Source organism: Physeter macrocephalus, chromosome 17, assembly GCF_002837175.3.
Source record: "Physeter macrocephalus isolate SW-GA chromosome 17, ASM283717v5, whole genome shotgun sequence".
Lineage (NCBI taxonomy): Eukaryota > Metazoa > Chordata > Mammalia > Artiodactyla > Physeteridae > Physeter > Physeter macrocephalus.
The window spans coordinates 345,480-365,667 of NC_041230.1; the positions used below are offsets into that span (position 1 = coordinate 345,480).

Here is a 20,188-nt window from a genome sequence, read left to right on the forward strand (position 1 = left end):
GCAGTTAGAGCCAAACCAGGCCGACCCTTGAAGGCCGCGGTCAGGGCTTGAGATGCAGGCACTGGTGGTTCGATTCAGTTTTTGTCTCCGTCTCTTCTTGACGATTGGAGTTCTTCCCCACCCTCTTCCTGATTCCCTTTCCGTCTGGGTCTTGTGCCCCCTTTCTGAATTTCTGCCCTCCTCCGGATCTCTGTCCCCCTCTCGCTGGATACAGCCCGCGGGTAGCGAGCGAGGCTCCCGGCTCTCCAGGCGCTCCACCAACCTGCTGGGCCCGCAGGAGCCGCGCAGCAGTCTGCCTGGCAACCCATGACGTCACAAGGAGGCTGCCTTCGGGTTGGCGCCGCGCTCCGTGGAGGCGGGGAATTTTCCGGCTCTTAGGGGGTTTTGGAAAAGAATGGTGGGGGGGGGGGCGGTGGCGATGGGCAGGAAGAAAACGGTGAGGGACTTGTCTTCAATAACACCGTGTCCTCCACCCGGCGTTACTTCCCCGCCCGCCCTCCGCCTTAACTCCAAGCCACACCCACCTCGCCCTCCTCCCCGAAACACCTGGTGTCCTGGAGACCCTCTCCTCCCGCAATCCCCTCATCTCCTTCGCCTCCTCCCACCCGGCGTCCGGCCACCACTACCCCCATTCGGAAAGCCACAGGCACCCCTGCCGGGAAGGGCGCCAATATCTGGGCAGCCCTCCAGGGCCTTCCCGGTCTCCCCACCCGCCCCCGCTGGGGCACCCGCTCCCTCCCCCGCCTCCGGTACCCGCCGCGCCCGCTCCGGGAACCATCGCGGGGAGCCCGCAGGGCGCGGTCCCACGAGGGGCCGCGGCCAATCCGGGGTCCCAGGTGGCCGGGGCCCCAAGCCATCACGTATGCCCACGCCCGGGGGTGGGACTCCGGAGTCCCCGACCCTCAGTGCCCTCCCTGCGGGCACAGAGACCTCCCCCCGCCTCCCCCGCGGCCATCCTGCCTACCCTGGGAAACCGGACCCTCCCTCCCGGCTCTGGTTTCCCGAAAACTCCTGACTTGCAGATACTAAGAATGGCTTTCTAGACCCTGTCTTCCCCACCATCCTGAACCCCCATGCCGGAGTTCTGGCTCAGAGCCCTCACCCACTTCAGACCCCAGTCCTTTGCTGTCCCTCCGCCTAGGACCCAAGAGTCCAGGCCCTCATCCTTTCTCTGGGACCCAAAAATCTGGACTCCAGGTCCCTTCTGCACCTGGGCCCAGGAGTCCAGGCCTCCAGGCCCCCAGGCCCCCTTCCCTCAGACCCGGGAGTCCCCGCCTCCGGCACGTCCTCCCTCGGACCCAGGTGTCGGAACCCCAGCCCCTCCTCCCTGGGGACCTGGCATTCAGCCATCTCTCCTTGTCCAGCTGTTATTTCTCGCCCTTTCGAACACACTGGCGGAGAGTGGGGCTGCAGGGGAGGGTGGGGAGGCGCCTCTGATGCCTCCCAGGGCCTCCTGGGAGTCTCTGGACTCCTTAAAGGGCTCCCCCGGGGGCCCACCTGTCCTCCCTAAGGCCCATCGGGACACAGCTGCGGTCAGAGGAGAGGGAGGAGGTCCGCCGACATGCCTGAGGAAAAACCAGGTGGATCTGGGGACTCCCTGCCTATGTAGAGACGCGATTCTGTTTTTCTGAACGGGGATTGGGGGCTTCTCTCTCCATAGGTTTGGGAGAATGGGGTGACTTCTCTGTGTGGGGAGGAGCTCCCTTCCTTGTGTGGGATAGGAGGGTCCCATACTTGTGCTAGGTGCGAGGGGGGTTCCCCTTCCCTGTGGGGTGGTAGGGGTTCCTTTCTCTGTAGGGAGTTGGGGGTTTATCTCTGGGTGCAGATGGAGATTCTCTGATTATGAATTTGTGTCCCTTTTTCTCGTTGAGGATGGGAGACCTGTGGCTGTAGACTGCGGAGTCTTTGCAGGGCATTTGGGGTCCTCTACATTTGGGGATGGGGTCTTCTGGGAAGGGACCGGGGTCACTTCTCTGAGTGAGGATTGGGGTCTTTCGCTGCAGGGGAATGAGGTCCTTGTGTGCGTAGATATTAGAGGTTCCTCTCTATGTGGTGAGGAGAGTCTTCTCTGTACAAGGTTGAGGGGACCTCATTTCAATGGGAATTGGGGTTTCCCCGTGTAGGAATTAGGGGACCTTCTCCATATAGAGGCTGGAGAGCCTTTCTTTATGTGCAATTTTGGGGCCCTTCTTTGAATGGGACTGGAGGCATTTCTTTATATGGGGATGGGGCTTTCTCTCTATGAGGCAGTGAACAGAGGAGACACAAGCCCCCAGGGAGGACCTCTCCTCCCGGGGTGTCCAGTCCGCTGGCACCAGACCAACCAGGCTGAGGGATGGTGGTCCAGCCCCTCGCTGCAGCTGGGGCCCCAGCGGGCCAGGCGCCAGCAGGCAGGGTGGGTGAAAGATGCTGTGGTCAGCGTGAGGATCCAGTTTCCAGCCCAGGGGAAGAGCTAATTATACCACCAAGACCTAAAAGGTCAGAGCCTGGTGGCCTGGGTGGATGGGGCATGGCCTGCCTAGGGCAAGGAGAAACCGGATCTCACAGACTCTGGGATTAGAGATAAATTTACACCTGGACTGCTGGACTCCAGATTCTGAAGGAGGAGGGGCCCAGGGACCTGCACTCCTGGGTTCGGGAAGAGGAGAACGCTGAGCACGTGCTCAACTGTGAATATCTCCTGCCTCACAGCGGCCAAAAGTGCCCCCGCAGACAAAGATGCCACCAAACCGGCTCCCAAGGAAGCCCCGCCTCAAGAGGCTCTTGCAGAGCCCCCCAGAGGTGAGATGGTGTTCCAGAGGGCCGGGCGGAACCTGGCACCTTATCCCCCAGCCTCCCCTGGCCCCTCTGCACCTTCCCGCTCTCTCTCCTTTAGTCCGCCCTCCCCACAGCTCCAGTGCTGACCGCCCTCCCCTGCTCACAGCCCTCCCTGGCTCCCCAGTGCCTCCAGGACAGAGCCTAGCCCCTTAGCCTGGCCTTCAAGCCCCCAGCAACTGGCTGATTCATCACCGAGTCCTGCCCAGCTCTGAACGCCCCAGTCTATCCTTTCCTACCCCAAAGCCCCATTTAAGACCATCCGGTTCACAGATGGGGAAACTGAGGCCCAAAGGGGCGGGGAACCTGGTCACGCAGCTACCTGGATGATGCGTGATCTCTCCCAGGTCAGGAGAAGCCACTGTGCCCCAGGGTCTTTGACTGCTGAGCAGAGGGTCCCTCGTTCACTCTCAACCCCGCCCCCAAAGTGGCCTGCCGCCCCTTCCCCGGCCGGCCTTAGACCCCCTAACCCTGTCTCCTGAGCAGAAGCCCCACCTGAGGACCAGTCTCCCACCATTGAGGAGCCCACCGGCATTTTCCTGAAGAAGCCAGACTCTGTGTCGGTGGAGACTGGTGAGGGGTGCCTCGGAGAGGATCGGCTGGGGGCTGGGCCCCTGGGTCTGAGGGAGGCGGGGCTGGGGTCTCCCGGCTTCCCAGTCCTCTCCGTAGAGTCTTATGATTCCTGCCTGGCCATTCCCTCCCACCCCTCCACCCCCACCCAGGAAAGGATGCCGTGATCTTGGCCAAGTTGAACGGGAAAGAGCTGCCGGACAAACCAGCCATCAAGTGGTTCAAGGGGAAGTGGCTGGAGCTGGGCAGCAAGAGCGGGGCCCGATTCTCCTTCAAGGAGTCCCACGACTCTGCCAGCAATGTGAGGACCCTGTGGGGACTCGAGGGCTTGTGGGCCAGGGCTGGAGGCCGTGTGGAGCTCCTTGGCAGAGGTTGTGCCGGGCAGGAGGGAAGAGTGTTTGGGCCAGGGCAGGGTGCACTTGGGCACGGCGTGTGCGCGCCCAGAGAGCTCTCAGGGTCAGGGACGCAGGCCCCCAGAGGTCAAGATTGTCCAGGCAGGCGTGGGAAGAGGCAGCTGGCCCTTCCTGGGGGTGCTCAGAGACAGCTGTGAGGTGGGCTCTGGGGGAGGTGGGGGGGCACTGGGGGTCGGTCATGTGCACCCATACCCCTGGCCTGGCCCCCAGGTATACACCTTGGAGCTGCACATCAGGAAGGTGGTACTGGGCGACCGCGGGGATTACCGCCTCGAGGTCAAAGCCAAGGACATCTGCGACAGCTGTGCCTTCAAAATTGATGTGGAGGGTACGCTGGCGGGGGTGGGGTTGGGGGGATGGATCTGTCAGCCAGGTGTGGGGAGAGTGTACTGATGTGGGGATGAGGCGGGCCACAGGTTTTCGGAAGATGGAGCACAGAGGCAGGGGTCAGGTTGTTCAAAATTGGGGAGACAATCTACCGGCTTAGAGGGTGAGGAGGTGTAGATTTGGGGGTGCAAAGGTTCAGGGTTTGGGGATGTTCACGTGGAGCTTAGGAGGTGAGTTATGTAGATTCCAGGGTCACAGTGTACAAGCTGGAGAAAGTGGCAGTAAGGGCTCGGAAGTGAGGGTGTCCCAGGTTTTTTGTTTTGTTTTGTTTTTTAAAGTACAATTTCCATTTTATCGCCTACTGTTTATTTCAGGGGAGTCTAAGGGCGGACGGGTTTAGGGAGAGGGCCTACAGGATTGATGGGAGGCTACACAGATTTGGAGCATGTGTATGGAACTCTGAGGGTGTACAGGTTTTGGGGCATCTGCAGCCCAGGGACTTAAACGTGGAGGGCACGGAGAATGAGGTTGCCCAGCCCCGGGGAGAAGGGCCAGCCGGCCCAGGTGTGAGCGGGATACGGACCGCTGAGAGAGGGTGGCGCATGGCAGCCAGGGAAATGCGTCTACAAGCAGAGGGTGTCCAGGCCCAAGTGAGAGGGTGTGCTGGCCCAAGAGATGGAGGAAAAGGGGTCTGGGGGAAGCTGTGCAGGCCCGGGGTGGGCGCTCTTGGTCTTAGGTCAGGCCTTGCCTCCAAGCTCACCTTCTCTTCCCCCATTGCCTCTCCCCAGCGACCCATCAGGACTCCGCTGGGCAGAGTCTAGAAAGCTTCAAGCGTGTGTAAGTGACCCTGGACCCTGGGGAGGGGCAGGAGTATGTCCTGGTGCCAAGGACCATGGGAGGGTGTCCCTTGGGGGGGGCAGCTGTGGGAGAAGGGGAGGATCAGTGAGGGCAAGGAGTGGGGACCCAGGGTGAGTCTGAGGGTCGGGACCTCCATGGGGTTCACACTCCCTCTCAATGGCCACAGGGGTGAAAGGACGCCGGAAGGCAAAGGTGAGCTGGATTTCAGCAGCCTGTTGCAGAAGAGGTGAGTCCGCCCCGCCTGGCACAGAAAGGGGAGATGGGGGCTCAAGGAGGAGAAGGATGGTGGGTGAGGCCCCCCTGCCCCCCGTTGCTTCCCCACTGCGATCCGGGGACTCTACCTCCCCTCCATCTACCCATTCCTTGCCCACCCAGCCACCTGTCCATTCACCCACACCCCTACCCACGGCCCCACCCAACCAACAGTCTGCCCATCAATTCTCCTACCTACCCACCCTTTAACCCATCGTCCTCACATCCACCTTCCTGTCCACTCAGGCTCCAATTCACCTACTCATCCACCTGTTCACCCAACCAACCATCCATCCATCCACTTGTCCATTCACCCACCCACCAGGCTGTCCACTCATCCATCCATCCAACCGGCTACTATTTATCCGTCTACTAATCAACCCACCCACTCACCAGTCTGCCCACTCATCTCTTCAGGCAACCAGCTACCTATTTATCCATCTACGAATCTACCCATCCACCTGCCTGCCCACCGCCCGTCCACCTGCCCACATATGCATTCATCTACCCCCCGCTTCCCACTTGTCCATCCATGCGTCGGCCATCACACACAGCCAACCCGTTCATTAACCCATTCATTCATCCTTCACCCACCTACTGCATCATCCACTTCCCCATCTACTGAGGCACCCGTCTCTCCACCTTCCCACCAGCCATCTGTCTACCATGCATCCACCTTCCCACCTGTGTATCCGTCTGCACCTGTATCTCTCTTTCAACTGAGCCCAACATTCCACCCATCTACTCATCCACCTACCCATCTAGCCAGGCGTTCCTCTGTCAACTGTTCACCTCTTCGACGGCACACCCATCCTCCCAGATAGCTCTCTGTTAGACTCATCTACATGAAATTGCTATTCTGTAGGTAAAAAATGATTGAATATTGGCAATTTCATATTATTCTACATGATGCTTGTCCAGTCACTCAGTTATTCATTATCTGCTGGTCCACGGGTCCATCCTTCTGCTCACTCAACTATCCCCATAACCAAACCCCCAACAGCTCCATTTACTAATAGATTCATCTGTTTGTCTTTACCCAGCCAACCATCTTCCCAGGCATCTTCCATCAACATATTCACCCAAGCATCTGCCACCAACTCATCAATTCACCCACATACCCAGCCAGCCTCCATCAACCCATCCACCTATCTTAATGCTGCCCATCCCCTACCAACCTACCCATCCACTGACCCATTCATCCATCAACTTAGCCATCCATGGACGCCTCCACCCATTTACCAGTTCCCCACCTAATGCTCTGTACATCAATCCAGATATTCATATGTCCCCCAAATTCACCCACTCATCTATCCTTCTTTTGTTCCCTTCCCTTCCTTCCTTCCTTCTTTCCAGAGATTCACTCTCTCTCACTCATCAAACATCTTCTGAGGCCTCCCGTCTACCAGGCCCTGATCAGGGGACAGGGAGAAGTTTGACTGGTTCCCTGACATTGAGTCGCTCATTGCCTTGGGAAGATGGGTCTGGTCCAGCAGACACAGAAACAGACCAAGACTGTTTTTTGGTTTTTTTGGGTTTTTTTGCGGTACGCGGGCCTCTCACTGCTGTGGCCTCTCCCGTTGCGGAGCACAGGCTCCGGACGCGCAGGCTCAGCGGCCACGGCTCACGGGCCCAGCCGCTCCGCGGCACGTGGGATCCTCCCGGACCGGGGCACGAACCCGTGTCCTCTGCATCGGCAGGCGGACTCTCAACCACTGCGCCACCAGGGAAGCCCCCAAGACTGTTTAGTGTGGTCAGAGAGAAGGTCCCACAAGAGCCTTGTGAGAGCTCAGAGTGAGGGCAACTGATATGCTGGCAGGAGAGGGGGTGCCTCATGGAGGAGGGAACTTTGGTACTAGCATTTGTAGGATTGAAGAGCAGGTGGAGACAGGTCATCCAGGCAGGGAAAGGTGTCGTGCAAAGGCTGGGATGCAGGAGCGAGCCCAGAGTGCTCCGGAAAAGGCAAGTAGGGTGGTTTGGATAGTTGTGGGAGTGTGATGGGACGGAGGGTGAGGCTGTGATTTCGAGGCTGAGTTGCTGGGGTTTCCTCCTGAGGGCAATGGGGAGCTATGGAGGAGTTTTGAGCAGGGAAGGGATGGCATCTGATGTGGGGGTCAGAAATAGCCCTCTGGGGCCAAGTGGGGAACCGACTGGAGGGGAAAGAGATGAGATGAGGTCAGGAGGCCAGGGAGGAGGCTGGGGCAATGGTTCAGGTGGGACAGGATAAGGAATAACAGACCCAGAGAGAGAAAGTGACACAGCAAGTGAGTGGAGAAGGCAGGAGGGAGATCCTCACCTCCTCACTCCCTGGTGGCCCCGGCCTGTTCTCTCCACCTTCAGGCAGGTGGTTGAGGAGAAGAAAAAGAAGAAAGATGACGATGATCTAGGCATCCCGCCTGAGATTTGGGAGCTCCTGAAGGGGGCAAAGAAGAGCGAGTACGAGAGGATTGCCTTCCAGTATGGCATCACTGACCTCCGGGGCATGCTGAAGCGGCTCAAGAAGGCCAAGGTCGAGGTCAAGAAGAGTGCAGGTCAGTGCTGGTCTGAGGGGAGATGGGCCCTGCCCAGAGGGACTCCAGCATCGTAGCTATCTGATGTTTGGACCCTGGACTTATCTTTTGGAGGTCCTAATCTGAGGAGTAATAGAGATACCAGTTCTCAGGGGCCTCCAAGTTCACAGGAGGCTCCCTGACCTTGGTGGTCTGGGGAGGGAGACTTGACAGCTCAGGACAGAAAGAACCTCTCAGCTCCATCCCTCTTGCATCCCTCGATCTCCAGCCTTCACGAAGAAGCTGGATCCAGCCTACCAAGTGGACAAAGGCAACAAGATCAAGTTGGTGGTAGAGATTAGCAACCCAGACCTTCCCCTCAAGTGGTTCAAGAACGGCCAGGAAATCAAACCAAGCAGCAAGTATGTGAGAGGGGCGGTCCCCGGGTTGGGGGGTATCCAAGTCCCAGAGAGAGAGTCCAGAAATAAGGCTGGCCACTCTTAACCCAGAAAGGGCACTCCCTCATCCATATGAAAAGTGCAAATACCTCGGTAGGAAAATGGACAAAGGCGATGAAGAACAGGAATTCAGTTAGAAGAAACCCAAGTAGCTAATTCACTAAGTACATGTTCAACCTTGCAAACACAACCACCACCACCAATAATAATAACACAAGTCAAAACAACGGTCTTGGGACTTCCCTGGTGGCCCAGTGGTTAAGAGTCTGCACTCCCAATGCAGGAGGCCCGGGTTCGATCCCCGGTCAGGGAACTAAGATCCCGCATGCCACAACTAAAGATCCCACATGCTGCAACTAAAAATCCCGCATGCTACAGCAAAGACCCGGCGCAGCCAAATAAATAAATAAAATAAATATTAACAAACAAACAAACAAAAAAACCTACCAACGGTCTTTCTTCTCTCTAAATGGGCAAAAACTTTACAAAATGATAAAATCTGGACTCCCCTGGCAGTCCAGTGGTTAAGACGCAGCACATCCACTGCAGGGGGAGTGGGTTCCATCTCTGGTTGGGGAACTGAGATCCCCGTATGCCTCATGCCGGGGTGCAGCGCCCCCCCCCCCAAAAAAAGGATAAAACCTAGTGCTGGAGAAGACATAGGGAAATAGGTCCACATGTTATTGGTGGGAATGTAAATTGGCAAATCTCCAAAAGGGCAGTGTATTCAAAAGCCGTTATTTATTTTAAAACTATTTCCTTATTTTGGCTGTGCCAGGTCTTAGTTGCGGCATGCGGGATCTAGTTCCCCGACCAGGGATCGAACCCAGGCCCCCGGCATTGGGAGAGCGGAGTCTTACCCGCTGGACCACCAGGGAAGTCCCCCCAAAACCTTTAGATTGTTCAAGTCTAGGTATTTATCGTAAGGGCATGATCATGGTTATGCATATTTAGCTGCAAGGATGTTCACTGGAGCATTTGCTACTGTAGCAAAAAGTCAAATAACCAAAACATACAATTCCATATTAAGGTGCTGTGCAGTCACTAAAAAAGATATTCTAAAATTTATACTAACATGGGAAGCTGTTCAAGATTAGTGTTATGTGCAGAAACATAGTGCTCATCTCTGCTTCACAAAATGTTAATCTACATATAGATTAGATATAAAAAGATTGGAAAGAGAGAGGCCAAAATATTTGTAGCTGTTATCTCTTGGTGATACAATTATGGGTGGGTTCTGTTTTTATTATTTTCCCCTTGGCTGTGTTTTCTAAATTTCTCATCACAAGCATTTTGGATAAGATAAAAATTATGTTAATTAAGATACAGGTTAAGTTGCTGTAACAAAGAGTCCCCAGAACGTATTAATTTAGAGAGAAAGATATTTCTGGCGGATTGGGCTAGACGCAGGTTCCATATTTTTTGGCTACACCATTTCCTGCGGTGTTGTCCTCATCTGCATGACTGAAGCGGGTCATGGGCACATCTGTGTCTATCAGTCAGGAAGCTGGAAGGAGAGAAGTCTAGAATAAGCACCGCAAAATTAGAGATCACATCCGTTCACATTCCGTTGGTCCAAGCGCAGTGGTGCGGCCCGCCCAGCCGCAAAGGGGGCTGGGAAATGTAGTTTCTAGGTGGGTCGCTGTGTGTCACTGCTAAATGGAAGAAGACGGATATGCGTGGACGGGTGGTATTTCTGCTGTGGTTACGTAAATACTAGAAATGGAACCATCGATCTCCTCCCACACAATGTGGCTCTGAGAGGGAGTGGCTTGACCTGAGGATAGATGGGTGGATGCAGAATCTCCTCCATGCGCTGGCTTGAGCTGAGACTTTTGCATCAGGCACGTGTTTGAGAATGTTGGTAAGAAGCGAATTCTCACCATCAACAAGTGTACACTGGCGGACGATGCTGCTTATGAGGTCGTCGTCAAAGATGAGAAGTGTTTCACTGAGGTCTTTGTCAGAGGTGAGGCCGGGATTTGGGCGTGAGCTTGGGGAGTGGGGCTCTGGAGGGGATCCTGAAACTACTGACCTCCTGTCGCCCCGCACCCCACAGAACCCCCAGTCTTGATTGTCACCCCCCTCGAGGACCAGCAGGTGTTTGTGGGCGACCGGGTAGAAATGGCAGTGGAGGTGTCAGAAGAGGGTGCCCAAGTCATGTGGTAAGTGACTCTTGACCCCTGATCTCCATACAGATGCCCACAGCGTCTTTGCCTCAGCCTTGATCTTTAGGACCTCTCTCTCTCTTTTTTTTAAAAATTTAATTTTATTAATTTATTTTTGGCTGCATTGGGTCTTCGTTGCTGCGCGCGGGCTTTCTCTAGTTGAGGCGAGCGGGGGCTGCTCTTCGTTGCGGTGCGCGGGCTTCTCACTGCCCTGGCTTCTCTTGTCACGGAGCACGGGCTCTAGGCCCGTGGGCTTCAGTAGTTGTGGGGCACAGGCTCAGTAGTTGTGGTGCACGGGCTTAGCTGCTCCGCGGCATGTGGGATCTTCCAGGACCAGGGCTCGAGCCCGTGTCCCCTGCGTTGGCGGGCGGATTCTTAACCACTTAGGCACCAGGGAAGCCCCAGGACCTCTCTTGAAGATTTCAGACCTTTAACCGATAGTTTCCAGGAGACCTCAGCCTTTCTCTATAAATCCTGATCTTCATCCATGAGCTCTTTCTGAAACTTCTGACTTCTCACCATCCCATCCTCTTCCAGGTCTTTTTCCTGATCCCTGCTATTTCTGATGCCTTAAGTTATTTATTCACCCATTCAACCAATTATCCATGCTTTGACTATTCATTCATGTATCCATCCATCCATCTCCCCATCCACCCCATTGATTCATCCATCCATCCACCCACCCGTCCACCCGCTCACCCACCTACCCATCCATTCGTCCATTCTTACATCTATTCCCCATCCAACAAGTAGTTATTGAGCACCTGTTGTGTGGTGGCACTCTTCTATGTATTGGAGAGAAAATGGAGAGAATATATATTAACATGGCACCTGCCCTTGTGGAGTTTATGATCTGGCAAACTGCTGGGGCGGAGTGTGTGTGTGTGTGTGTGTGTGTGTGTGTGTGTGTGTGTGTGTTGGAGACGGAAACAGGCATTAATAAAGTCATCACACAAATAAATATCTAAGTTCTATTTTGACAAATATTGATATTGCAGAGGAGCAATAACTGATGCTATAACCACTTTTTTTTTTTTTTTGCGGTACGCGGACCTCTCACTATTGTGGCCTCTCCCGTCGCGGAGCACAGGCTCCGGACGCGCAGGCCCAGCGGCCATGGCTCACGGGCCCAGCCGCTCCGCGGCATGTGGGATCCTCCCAGACCGGGGCGCGAACCCAGTTCCGCTGCATCGGCAGGCGGACGCGCAACCACTGCGCCACCAGGGAAGCCCTATAACCACTTTTTGATAGGAGAAGAGGACTCAGGAGGTCAGGGAAAGCTTCCTGGAGGAGGTGATGATTGAGATGAGGTTCGAATGATGAGGAGGTAGAAGTGAAGTGGGAGGACTGGCCCAAGCAGGGAAGCACCACTTACTGAGGCCACAATATTTGACATCTCTCTGTGACCCCGAACTTCCTCCATGTTCTGACCTCTCCCCATGACCCTTTTTTGTGTCTCCTGACCTCCAACTGAGACCTGTGGCCTGTGACCTCTTCTTCCTCTTTCTTTCCCCAACCCCCACCCGTGATCCATCCTTTCTAGACACCTCTGTCAACCTTTGTCTCTCCTCCTTTTCGTGATCTCCCTTCTGACCTCTGATTCCTGCTCAGGACTGTCTGTCTGGCCCCTCACTCGCCTCTGACATCCAGACTCTGGCCTAAGCGGGCCCCTCACTTCCCCCCTTCCTGTCCCCTCCACCCAGGATGAAAGATGGCGTGGAACTGACGCGGGAGGATTCCTTCAAGGCCATGTACCGCTTCAAGAAGGATGGGAAGCGTCACATCCTCATCCACTCGGAAGCGACCCTGGAGGATAGCGGTCACTACCAGGTCATGACCAACGGCGACCAGTGTGAGGCGGAGCTCATCGTGGAAGGTAGGGGGCCTCCCGGTGGGGCAGGGAGCCGCGTTGCGCATGCTTCAACGCGCCACTCGAAGTTGCCCAAGCCCCAAATCTTGGAGCTGTCCCTGGCTCCTTCTTTGCCTCACACCCTACGTTTGACTCACCAGCAAATCCTGGTGGCTCCACCTTCAAAGGATATCCTGAATCTCACCACTTCTCTCCACCTCCATTGCCTTCACCTGGCCCAGGTCTCCGGCCCCCTCATACCCTGGACTGTTGCAATAGTCTCCTCACTGCGCTCTCTGTTTCTACACTTGCGCCTCAACCCCGACTCCAGCCAGAGTCATCCTTGTAAAATGTCAGATGGTGAAAACTGAACACATTCTGTGGTCTGGTTCACAGGACTGGACCCATGTCGGTTTCCCGGTTTGGATAGTGGACTACAGTTACGAGAGATATCACCATTGTGGGGAGCTGGGTGAAGGGTACATGGGACTCTATGTGCTATTCCCCCCCCCTTTTTTTCTATGTGCTATTTTTACAAACTCCCGTGAGTCTGTAATATTTTCAATATAAAAAGTAAAAAAAAAAAAAAAAAAAAAAAAAGCCTGAGTCATTGATAGGCCAGATAAATGATGATAGTTCCCTCTGTAGCCATAAAAAAGGACAATTTTTAGTTAGTGATTTGGAAGGGTTTCCAAGATATATTGTTAGGTGAAGAAGCAAATATGCCACTATTTGTATGGAGGAGAAAGAGAGGAAGCAAGGGAAGGAGGGAGGGAGGAAGGAAGGAAAGAAGGAAAGAAAGAAGGGAATGAACTGTATGTACATCTTTGCTTTTCTGGCTATGAACTGGCTATAGTGTCTTTGGAGAAGGGATCGAGACCGGTACGATTGGAAGTGGGTGGGTGAGAGATTTCCCGCTCTATATCTACATCCTCTTATCATTTTATTTTTAAGCCATACAAGTGCATTGTTTTATTTAAAAAATTTTAAAAAAAAATGTAGGGCTTCCCTGGTGGCGCAGTGGTTGAGAGTCCGCCTGCCGATGCAGGGGACACGGGTTCGTGCCCCGGTCCGGGAGGATCCCACATGCCGCGGAGCGGCTGGGCCCTTGAGCCATGGCCGCTGAGCCTGCGTATCCGGAGCCTGTGCTCCGCAACGGGAGAGGCCACAACAGTGAGAGGCCCGCGTACCACAAAAAAAAAAAAAAAAAAAAAAAAGGAAAAAAAAAAAAAGAAAAAAAAATGTAAGTCAGATCCCGCCATGTTCCCAACACCCTCCAGCGGTTTCCACCTCACTCAGAGTCAATGCAAAGTGTTCTCCATGGCCCACGGGATGTGTCCTGCCTGGGCCATCTCCCCCGTCTGCCTTGCTCACTCCACGCCAGCCTGCTGGCTGTTTTCCAAACCAACAAGCCTGCTTTCCTCTGCAGGGCCTTTGCACATGCTGTGCCCTCTACCTGGGAGGCTTCTGCGGCCTCCCTGCCATCCCTCAGGCCTCATCGCTCCCTCTAGTTATTAGTTTATGTGTGTTCCATTCACTGTCTGTCTCCCCACTAGAACGTGAGTTCAGGAGGCCCACAGATTGTTTCTGGGTTGTGTCACGGCCAGAATCCCAGAACCCGCGACACTGCTTGGCCCATAATGGGTGTTCGCCAATCTTTGTGGACTGACTGCAGTTTGATGGCCCCATCTCCTTCCCTCCCCATCCAGAGAAACAGCTGGAGGTCCTGCAGGGCATCGCAGATGTGACGGTGAAGGCCTCAGAACAGGCCGTGTTCAAGTGTGAGGTGTCCGATGAGAAGGTCACGGGCAAGTGGTACAAGAATGGGGTCGAGGTGCGGCCCAGCAAGAGGATCACCATGTCCCACATCGGGAGGTACGGAGTGGACTGCGGACGTGGTCTGCGGACTTTGTGGTTTAAAAGAACAAGGGTTTAGGGAATTCCCTGGTGGTCCAGTGGTTAGGACTCTGTTCTCACTGCCATGGCCTGGGTTCAATCCCCGGTCAGGGAGCTGAGATCCCACAAACCATGCAGGACTGCCAAGAAACAAAACAAACAACAACAATAAAACACAAGGGTTTATTTCATTGTGAGTCTCCGGGTTGGCTGGAGGCTGGCTGATCTCGGATGGCCATCCTCCTGGGCTCCCTCAGGCCCTCATCTGGGTCAACTGGGCTGTCTCCACTCTGGTCCGTGGGACGTCTCATTCCCCAGGGGGCCGGTCCTGGCATATTCACGTGGCCGACACAGGTGTCCCGAGAGAGAGCAGAAGCGAAGAGGGCCTCTGAGGGCTGGGCTGGGCGCTGTCCCAGTGTCACTTCCACTATATCCTATGGGGCAAAGGAGGTCACAGGCGGCAAGGTCTCCTTGCGAGGGTCACGGCTACAGGACAGGAAACTTGTGACTATATTTGCAAACAGTCAACTTTGGCAGGGAGGCCGTCTAGCTAGGGAAACGGGGCTGGAATTCAAAGCGTCGCACGTGGACACCTGAGATAAACACCTGGTAATCTGCAGAATGCCGAGAACCACTGTGATGCCAGCAGAACACCGTGCCCCTGTGGATTTCCTGATAATAGCTCTTGGCAGACGTAGACTTTTTCTGGGTTCTGTGTAAGGTCCCTGCCTGCTGATGGTGTCAGTAATGCTGAGAGCCGATCTTAATGCTTTACAGGGCACTTACCAGGTGCCAGGGAGTCTTCTAAATGCCGTACAACAACCCCCTTGTAGATTGGGAACATCACCTCTATTTCATAGATGAGGAAACGGGGGCACAGAGAGGTTAAGTGACTTGCCCAAGGTCACACAGCTAGTAAGGGGCAGAGCGAGATTTGGGTCCAGGCACTAGCACTGCATTGAGCGCGGGGATCGCGCTGAGGAGCGTGTTTCTCCGTGGTGGCCCCCAGGCGACCTGGCCTGACCTTTGCCCTGCACCCCCACACTCCCCTTAGGTTCCACAGATTGACGATTGATGATGTCCGCCCTGAGGATGAGGGAGACTACACATTTGTGCCCGACGGCTATGCCCTGTCCCTCTCGGCCAAACTCAACTTCCTGGGTGACGATACCTCCTTGTTCCCCCCCCCTGGGTGCCATAGCATCCACCCTCCCAGACCCCAACCCCCTTCAGGATTAAGTTTCCCTCACTGTACGCTGGGAGTGACAGCAGGTGCTTGTGGGAGGAGGGACAGTCATGGGCCTGAATCCACCTCCCAACCCCCCAGGTCCCAGGGTGATGGGGTGTGAGGGTGGGATAAGGGGCCCCATAGACCCAACCATCAGTCTTCTTTGTCCTCCAGAAATCACGGTGGAGTACGTCCCCAAGCAAGGTAGGGGCCAGACGCTTCTGTGGTCCTTAGGCTGGGGGCCTGGACTCCTGGGTCTCAGGGCGGAGGGGCAGGGGACCTGGACCGCTGGTTCTCTGTGGCTGTTGGAACCCAGCTTCTCAGGAGATCCTCTGGAGGGGATTGGGAGGGCCCAGCTGCCCACTCCCAAGTTCCCCAGAATCTCTCCTCTGCCACCAGAGCCACCAAAGATCCACCTGGACTTCTCGGGGGAGACCTCAGAAAATTCAATTGTGGTCGTGGCTGGAAACAAGCTGAGGCTGGACGTGTCCATCACAGGGGAGCCCCCTCCTGTCGCCACCTGGATGAAGGAGGATGAGGTATGTGGAGCTTCCCCTGTGCCCTGACTTCTCCCTCTCAGCTCTGCTGGGTGACTTTAGGCAAGCTGGTTTCCCTCTCTGAGCTTCAGTTTCATTGTCTGTAAAATGAGGAATTTGATTCCTTCTTCAGAGGGTTGTTTTGAAGATTGGAGATTATATTTGTCCACATGGTTCTGGCCTAGCACATGATGAGTGCTCCACCCATCCATCCATCCACCCATCCGCCCATCCATTAACCCATTAATCAATCAATCAATCAATCCAGCCATCCATCAATTCATCCATCTAACCATCTTTCCATTCATCAGTTCATTGATTGATTAACGAATTCATCCAGTAATTAATCCACTTGTTCATTTATCCATGAATCAATCCGCTTATCCATCCATCCATCCAACAAATATTTTCATCTTGTATGTTCCAGGCCCTGAAACAGTTCAATTTTTCTTCTCTCCTCTGGGCTTCGGTTTCCTCTTCTGTAAAACGGATAGACTTGACTCAATCTTCATTCATTCCTTCACTCAGCAAACACCCCCTGATGTTTCCTGTATGTCAGGCTCTTGCATAGGCATTGAGGATACAACCATGAATCAGATGCAGCCCCTGCCTTCCTGGAGCCTTCACTTTTGGAGAGAGGCAGACACGTGCCCAAACAGTCACAGTTCAGGGTGATCAGGGCTGAGAGAAAGGGAGGTACCAGAAGCTATGAGGATTCTGTCATAGCAGTCAAAGTGGGCTGTCACTTTCAGCTGAGGGCATCCAGGAGTGCTTTCCAGAAGAGGCCACTTCTGGGTGGGTTCTAAAGGATGGGTAACGGTATAGCAGATAGAGAAGTGGGTCAAGGCATTGCATGCCCTGGGGATCAGCTTTGCAAAATCTTGGGGATGAGACAGGCTGGTGTTTTTAATGAAGGGTGGTGTTTGGGAGGCAAGGAGGGCAGTGGCAGGGGGCTGATGAGGCTGGGGGCAGACCCAGCAGGTCCTCTTGTGCTGGGTCCACAGCCTGTGTGTTGTGTGGTCACGGGGAGCCACTGGAGACTGTTGGGCAGGGGAGGGGTGGAGGCCGGTCAGGGTTTTGAGAGAGGTAGAAAAAGGCCATCTGGTGGGCTGTGTTCAGGTGTTCTCAGGCACCGAGGGCAGGGTCCGCATCGAGAAGCAGGCAGACACCAGCAGCTTTGTGATTGAGAGCACGGAGCGAGCTGACCAGGGCCGCTACACCATCAAGGTCACCAACCCCGTCGGCGAGGACGTGGCCACCATCTTCTTGCGGGTTGTGGGTGAGCAGATGGAAGCAAGGGGGCTGAGCCAGGGCGGTTCCCCGAGGCCATGAGGTGTCCTCTGACCATCCTGCCTCCCCTTCCCCAGACGTCCCAGACCCCCCAGAGGCTGTGCGTGTCACATCGGTTGGAGAAGACTGGGCCACCCTAGTCTGGGAGCCACCCAAGTATGACGGGGGACAGGTGGTCACTGGTGAGTGCCCGTGTGCCACAGTGCCCATGACCTCTGACCTCCCCCGTCCCCTGACTTCTCCTTGACCTCCAAGAGTCCTCAGCATTCTCAATGACCACCCTCGGAAACTCGGCTTTCCGTCTTCAATATCTCACAATCCCTTTTGCCTTCCCTATCGTTCTTTACTCCCCAGCAACCTGGGAATCCTCACTTTGGCTAACAGCCTAGGATTTTCTGTGACTCCTTACGCCCCGATTCATGACCTGTGGCCCTTCTTGATCCCTGACCCCCTGATGGGTGACCTCTGACTGCTCTGTGACCCTGAGATCAACTCAAGATTCACGGCCTCAGACCTCTCTGAGTCATGTGACCTTTTGATGTGCCTTTGACTGCCCCGACTGACCTGGGACCCCAGGCCTCCCCATGACTTCCCACTTCTCTCTGCTTGTGGGGGCCTCCAGGGTACCTCCTGGAGCGGAAGAAGAAGGGCTCTCAGCACTGGATGAAGCTGAACTTCGAGGTCTTCACGGAGACCACCTATGAGTCCACCAATATGATCGAGGGCATCCTCTACGAGATGCGGGTCTTTGCTGTCAACGCCATCGGGGTCTCCCAGCCCAGCGTCAACACCAAGCCCTTCATGCCTATTGGTGATGCCGCTCTGCACCCTCACCGAGCCCCCGTCCACCTCTGACCCAGGGCCTGCCCGTCACTGATCTCTAACCCTACACCCTGGCCTTTACTCCCTTGACTCCGCTGACTTCTGTCCCCTCTCATCCAACAACTCAAGACATTGACCCCCCAGCCCCATGCATCCTCCTGACCTCTTCCTGACCCAGTACAACAGCCACTGACCTCTATGATCCTAGACTCCATGCTGTCCCCCGAATATGTCATTGACCTCTGACCTACCACACAGACACCTATCCCTGCCCTTGGAGACCTCACGATTCTTTGAGATCTTGTTTTAATGACCCGTGATGCCACATCCTTGCTCCCTGACCTTTGGCCCACCATATTGATCCCTTTCTTGACCAGTGACTCCAGCTCTGACCCCTGAGCCCTCATTTACCCCACCTCCCCTTTCCCTGGATTCTTACAGCGCCCACAAGTGAACCCCAGCACTTGACAGTGGAGAATGTGACAGACACCACCACCACCCTCAAGTGGCGGCCCCCAGATAGGATTGGGGCAGGTGGCATCGATGGGTACCTGGTGGAGTACTGCGTGGAGGGCTGTGAGTTACCCCGTCTGGCCTGGTGGGGGACAGTGGCACACACAGAGTCCCAGTGGGTGTCCGGTCCAGAGGACTGCAAACAGGGCAGTGCGGGGACAGATCTCTGCCATAGCGAACTGCCCTTCTGTCTGTGCTTGCTTGAATCCCTGGGATGGGATGGGTCAAGCCAGGCCCCCGATGACCAGCTTGTTCTCTCTCTCTCCCTCTCTCCCTCCCCACTCCCTTCCTCCCTCCCCTACACCCATCCTCCATACTGTGATACCTTTTTATCCATCCATCCAAGTATTTACCTACTACCTATGTTCCTCCTCCTCTGTTCTGTCTAGTTATCCATTCATCTACCCATCCAACCAATCTTTCATCCATCCATCCATCCATCGTTCCCTCCATGTATCCTTCCTTCCTTCCTTCCTTCTTTCTTTTCCTTCCTTCTTTTTCACCTCTTATTTGTCCCTCCCTCCCTTCCTTCTCTCTCCCCCTCGTTCCCTCCATGTATCCTTCCTTCCTTCCTTCCTTCTTTCTTTTCCTTCCTTCTTTTTCACCTCTTATTTGTCCCTCCCTCCCTTCCTTCTCTCCCCCCCTCTCTCCCCCCCTCCCTTCTTTTTTTCCAGTAGCCCACCCAGTCATCCGTCCAACCATCTCTCTATCCATCTGAAAATTTTTTGGATCATTTAACCATCCATCCATCCAGTAACATTTTTGTCATCCATATATCTATCGCTTCACCACTATGTTTCTTCCCTCCCTCCCGTCTTTCCGTCCCTCCGTTTGCCTATATGACCGTCCAACCGTCTAATTATGCATTGTCTCTCCGTCTGTCTGTCCATCCACCTATCCATATTTCCACACATCCCACTCTCAATCCTTCCCAGAACAAACATGTATTGAGCACTGACTCCATGCCAGGCCCAGTGCCCCGGCTCTGGGGATATCTCCGACATGGTCCTCTCACTGGGGAGACAGACAAGATCATTTTGACACTGTATCCCAGGCTTTAAGTCAGACGGATGTGGGTTCCAATCCTGTCCCTTCACCTTGTAACTGTGTGACCTTGGGCAAGCCTCTAAGCCTCAGTCTCCTCATCTAAAAATGGCGAGAACAGTTTCCATTTTGACGGGATACAGTGATGGCGGAATTTGGGGATGCCTGTAAATGATGGCCGGGTGGTCTCTGGTCAGTTTCTTCCTTTTCTCTTCCCAGCGCTCTTTACCCAGTTCCCACCCTTGCCCACCCCTCCCCGATCTGTCTTTCAGAACCTATTATACTTTTGTTAGGGTTCACCCTGTTGATTGTGGGTCTGACTCACATTGGTTCAACAACCCGTGGCAATAAAACCACGAGGGGAAAGCACCCATTTTCAAGCAGGAAATCCGAGGAGCTGTCTGTAGCCACCACCCCCAATCCCTTACCCTCTCTGAGCCTCCGTTTCCTCGTCTCTAAAACGGGGATCACAGAATGGAGGCAGGAGTTAATGAACTAACATTAATTAGCTCCAACCTGGTCATAAGAAATGCTCAGGAGGGCTTCCGTGGTGGCGCAGTGGTTGAGAGTCCGCCTGCCGATGCAGGGGACGCGGGTTCGTGCCCCGGTCCGGGAAGATCCCACGTGCCGCGGAGCGGCTGGGCCCGTGAGCCGTGGCCGC

At 54.9% G+C, this 20,188-nt stretch overlaps 1 protein-coding gene across 1 annotated transcript in view; it reads left to right on the forward strand.

Annotated features, from left to right (window-relative positions):
* Positions 1–1,399: 1,399 nt before the first annotated feature.
* The window catches only part of MYBPC2 (myosin binding protein C2), a 26,393-nt gene continuing 7,604 nt past the window's right edge, over positions 1,400–20,188 (forward strand). Inside the window, exons 1-20 of the mRNA XM_007104262.3 lie at positions 1,400–1,580; positions 2,692–2,781; positions 3,301–3,387; positions 3,537–3,685; positions 4,008–4,125; positions 4,913–4,961; positions 5,149–5,208; positions 7,575–7,765; positions 8,013–8,145; positions 10,026–10,150; positions 10,241–10,346; positions 12,053–12,225; positions 13,908–14,073; positions 15,149–15,255; positions 15,497–15,526; positions 15,722–15,861; positions 16,978–17,137; positions 17,226–17,330; positions 17,771–17,959; positions 18,412–18,546. Coding sequence (XP_007104324.2) covers positions 1,562–1,580; positions 2,692–2,781; positions 3,301–3,387; positions 3,537–3,685; positions 4,008–4,125; positions 4,913–4,961; positions 5,149–5,208; positions 7,575–7,765; positions 8,013–8,145; positions 10,026–10,150; positions 10,241–10,346; positions 12,053–12,225; positions 13,908–14,073; positions 15,149–15,255; positions 15,497–15,526; positions 15,722–15,861; positions 16,978–17,137; positions 17,226–17,330; positions 17,771–17,959; positions 18,412–18,546 — 2,332 coding nt within the window. The 5' untranslated portion in view covers positions 1,400–1,561. The remainder of the gene's footprint in view (positions 1,581–2,691; positions 2,782–3,300; positions 3,388–3,536; positions 3,686–4,007; positions 4,126–4,912; positions 4,962–5,148; positions 5,209–7,574; positions 7,766–8,012; positions 8,146–10,025; positions 10,151–10,240; positions 10,347–12,052; positions 12,226–13,907; positions 14,074–15,148; positions 15,256–15,496; positions 15,527–15,721; positions 15,862–16,977; positions 17,138–17,225; positions 17,331–17,770; positions 17,960–18,411; positions 18,547–20,188) is intronic.